This window comes from Augochlora pura, chromosome 9, assembly GCF_028453695.1.
Source record: "Augochlora pura isolate Apur16 chromosome 9, APUR_v2.2.1, whole genome shotgun sequence".
Classification (NCBI taxonomy): domain Eukaryota; kingdom Metazoa; phylum Arthropoda; class Insecta; order Hymenoptera; family Halictidae; genus Augochlora; species Augochlora pura.
In genome coordinates, this window is record NC_135780.1 from 10,145,903 (window position 1) to 10,148,639 (window position 2,737).

Here is a 2,737-nt window from a genome sequence, read left to right on the forward strand (position 1 = left end):
ATTGTCCGCGAATATCGAGTTCACGCATTCACGTCGCTTATCGGATCTCCAATCAAAGGGCCGCGCTCTTCTGCTTTCAGTCGAGCCTGCCGCCGACCTACGAGGAGTACTTGTACCACAAGTACGCCATGTTGTCGCGTTCCCGTACACCGCCGCCACCATGGACGGACTCGACGTCGACGACAACGACGACGCTGTCGGCACAGAGCCGTCGCGAGCTTCTCGCGAGTCAGCCGGAGCTGCTGCAGTACCTGGCCCAGCTGTCGCTCTCGCAGAGCAACAACGAGTCGACGAGGTCCGCCGGGCACCATCACCACCATCAGCAGCAGCAGCAGCAGCAGAAGCAGCAACAGCAGCAACAGCATCAGCAGCAACAACAGGGAGCGGTGCTCAGGGACACCAGCTACCTGTCGAACCAGCAAGCCTCCAGGGAGCAGCAGGTCAGGACGCAACAACGCGCGAGGGCAATGCCTCCCAGGTGAGCATCTCTCTCTCCTGGCGGGAAAACCGACTCGGCACGAACCGCCGCCGGGCCGACTAATAATTTAGGTCGCCGGGACCACGTGTCTACGACACCTCTGGGAGACGCGAGCCTCGAGCTGTCTCGGCAACTATCCTACTAGACACGGCTCCATTCGGTGAAGATAGTCTCTCGCTGATCATTCGGCGAAGATAGATCCCTGCTGACACCAACGATTGCTACCCCTTGCTGACGGCCCACTTTCTACCCTTTTGTTATTTCGTTGGAGTTCTACTGATTGGAGATATCGGGATATATATATTGAGACATTAAAATATCTATATTGAGACATTAAAATATCTATATTTAAATACTTATATGTGTAGATACGGTGGGGAGCAAACTCTTAAAGCTGGTTTAATTTACTTGAATTTTTCGGTGAATAATAGATGGACCAGTTCATCACGCAATGACTGAAATACAGTTTTCTTAAATTTTATTATTACTTGCGTCGGAAATTTTAATATTTCGACATGCACATAAAGTATCGAGAATCACCAAAATGCATTTTTTTAATATTCATCATAGGTTTAGATAAGAACGACAGTTCTTTTGCATTTCTTTTTATTCCAAATGATAATAAAATGAAAAAGAAAGTATTTGAGTCATTGTACAAAATATTTGAAATAGTTCTAATATTTACAAGAACATGCAAGTTATTTAGAACAGTTTTTAAAAAGTTATACGATTATTACATATATTAACTCAATTTTGTTTCCCACTATATATAGATACATATATTTATATAGACATTTATATTTCCATTGTCTTAGTGCTATAACAATGCATCAGACGATAATAATTTTATACATAATCTACTGTGCTACTCAATTCATCCAAATTGAAAGAAAATTTGATTTTTCTGTTATAAGAATTTAATAATGGTAGTAACTATAATTATAAAAGAAACAAAAATTGTCTCGCCCTCCCACGTAAAAAATGAAGGATGAAAAAGTGCTAATCAACACATCAGCAACAAAAATCAAAGTGCAATGTGTTAAAAATTCCCTACAACAACTTCTTATTCAATCCATTTAAATTATTGAGTAAAATAAATTATATTCATTTGAATTAGCCTATCGCTCCTTTTAATTCACAGATTCTCTCTTCGCTCTAATTATTCTGCTCATTAACCCCTTCCACTATCTTGGAAGCACTTATTAGCACTTATTCGTACTTAATTATGTTTCTAATAGGATCAAACAATTTTTGTTTCCTGTATTGTCTTTATTTACCTTCGTCCCTATACTTTGATAACGAAAGCACTTACTTTTATTTCGATGTAGAAAAAATTGATAATATTCATATTTAACCCTTTGGCTACGGCAGACTTTGACACGCATCGGCCGTACGGTACGATACCAATTCACTCGCGACGTCCACTGGGTACGGAAAAAGTTTTTCGTTAGACACGCATTTCTGAAGAATTATATTAAAATATTCAAAACACCGAATTCTATTACATTAGATCAATATTACTTGAAGTGAATATTAATTTTAAGTTTTTTTTTATAATATTTAATAATGAAATGTTATAATAAACGGGCGAAACAGGCAAAATTTGATCTGGACGCCTATTGGCGCCTACAGTACCAGGAAGCCAACATGTGTCGGGCGCCAATAGGCGCCAACAGTAGTCAAAGGGTTAATAGAGCTTGCATAAAATCTTCGCCGCGAGTCTGGCTCGTTATTACAGTGCAAGGGGTTAAAAATCTTCCGACATCTTCAATTTCCAATGAATTAGCCGCAGAATATAATTCGATGCCGCAAAACTGCAGGGGACTGCAGGGAACCCTGCACGAATTTATCCGTGCCTGTCACGTTGCAGATCACAGAGCGAGAGCCGAGTGCAGCAGCAGAGACTGGCGACGATGTACGAGGACGGCGCGTTCTGCATGGAGACGACCGCGTTGCAGTCCGCGTTCGAGAACGGGATCTCTCTGTGCAGTTTGATGTAAGCCGGTTGTCGATCGAGGCGAACGAAACACGGGAGGAACGGAACCGCGGGGACTGTTCCCCGCCGAGCGACGACGGTTCCTCTTTAAAAGCCGCGAAAGAAAAGGAAGAGGAAGAGGAATCCTGTCTCGCGGATCCAACGAAAACGGTCGAACTTCCGAGCAGATCTCCGATCGACTCTGACACGATCGCTCTCGTCCTCTCTGTCGAAGTTTACGCTTCTCTCCCGCGATCGCGCGCGGCAAGAGCGCGCGAGAGAAC

At 43.1% G+C, this 2,737-nt stretch overlaps 1 protein-coding gene across 1 annotated transcript in view; it reads left to right on the top strand.

Moving 5' to 3' along the window:
* Positions 1–2,478, top strand: part of LOC144475037 (uncharacterized) — a 96,776-nt gene extending 94,298 nt beyond the window's left edge. The window contains 2 exon segments of the mRNA XM_078190559.1: positions 59–478; positions 2,349–2,478. Coding sequence (XP_078046685.1) covers positions 59–478; positions 2,349–2,478 — 550 coding nt within the window.
* The last annotated feature ends 259 nt before the right edge of the window (positions 2,479–2,737 follow it).